General features: G+C 66.8%; 1 protein-coding gene across 1 annotated transcript; it reads right to left on the bottom strand.

Annotated features, from left to right (window-relative positions):
* Positions 1–6: 6 nt before the first annotated feature.
* Positions 7–432, bottom strand: LOC122194170 (probable ATP-dependent RNA helicase DDX56; the record flags this gene model as incomplete). Its single annotated transcript, XM_042895092.1, has 2 exons — positions 7–174; positions 258–432. Coding segments are annotated over 2 exons (343 nt in total), but the record flags the coding sequence as incomplete, so codon positions are not given.
* Between the last annotated feature and the right edge of the window lie 609 nt (positions 433–1,041).

Below are 1,041 nucleotides of genomic sequence, written 5' to 3'. Positions count from 1 at the left end.
CACCACAGCAGCGCCTTGAGATCCTCCCCGAAGCCGAAGGAGAGCAGCAGGTCGGCCTCATCCAGCACCAGCAGCTCCAAGGAGCGCCTGAGCTCCAGGCCGCGGGCGTTGAGCTGCGCCAGCAGCCGCGCCGGGGTTCCCACCACCACGTCCGGCTTCTCCATCAGCACCGGCCTGAAACCCCCCCAAAACCCCCCGAGGTGTCGCCTGCAGCTCCGGCCGCCATCGATGTGCAGGGGGGCAGCAGCAGGACTCACCTCAGCGCCGCCGCGTCGCCGTGAGCGCAGACGTCGACCACACGCAGCTCGCGGGCGCAGAAAGCAGCCATGCAGCGCAGGCTGTGCACCACCTGCAGCCCCAGCTCCTTGGAGGGCACCAGCACCACGGCCCGCACCGCCTGCTCCGCCGCCGCCGCCTGCGCCCCACGCTGCTCTTCAGGGCCCCACGGAGCCCCAAAGAGGCCCCGGCCCCACGGCGCCCATCCGCCTTGGATGCTTCCACCCTCCCCCAACGCCCCGCAGATCCCCTGTGCTGCACAACACCGCCTTCAGCTGCCACCCCACAGCCCCACACACAGCCCCATAACCTACATCCCCCAGCCCCATAACCCACAGCACCACACACAGCCCCCAGCCCCACGCAGAGCCCCCAGCCCCATAACCTACATCCCCCAGCCCCATAACCCACAGCCCCATAACCTACATCCCCCAGCCCCATAAACCACAGCACCACACACAGCCCCCAGCCCCATAACCTCCAACCCCCAGCCCTATAACCCACAACACCACTCAGAGCCCCCAGCCCCATAACTTACAACCCCATAACCCACAGCCCCCAGTCCCATAACTCACAACCCCATAAACCACAGCATCACACACAGCCCCCAGCCCCATAACCTACAGCCCCAGAACCCCCAGCACCACGCAGAGCCCCCAGCCCCATAACCACAACCCCATAACCTCCAGCCCCACTGATAGCCCCCAGCCCCATAACCCTCCTATCTACCCACAGTCCTCCGCCCCGTAACTCCCACCCCGTAAC

This window comes from Lagopus leucura, unplaced genomic scaffold (assembly GCF_019238085.1).
Source record: "Lagopus leucura isolate 7727_CA_CO unplaced genomic scaffold, USGS_WTPT01 32143-0_obj-0_obj, whole genome shotgun sequence".
NCBI lineage: Eukaryota > Metazoa > Chordata > Aves > Galliformes > Phasianidae > Lagopus > Lagopus leucura.
The sequence above is the reverse complement of the archived record's forward strand: the minus strand, read 5'-3'. Positions and strand labels throughout refer to the sequence as shown.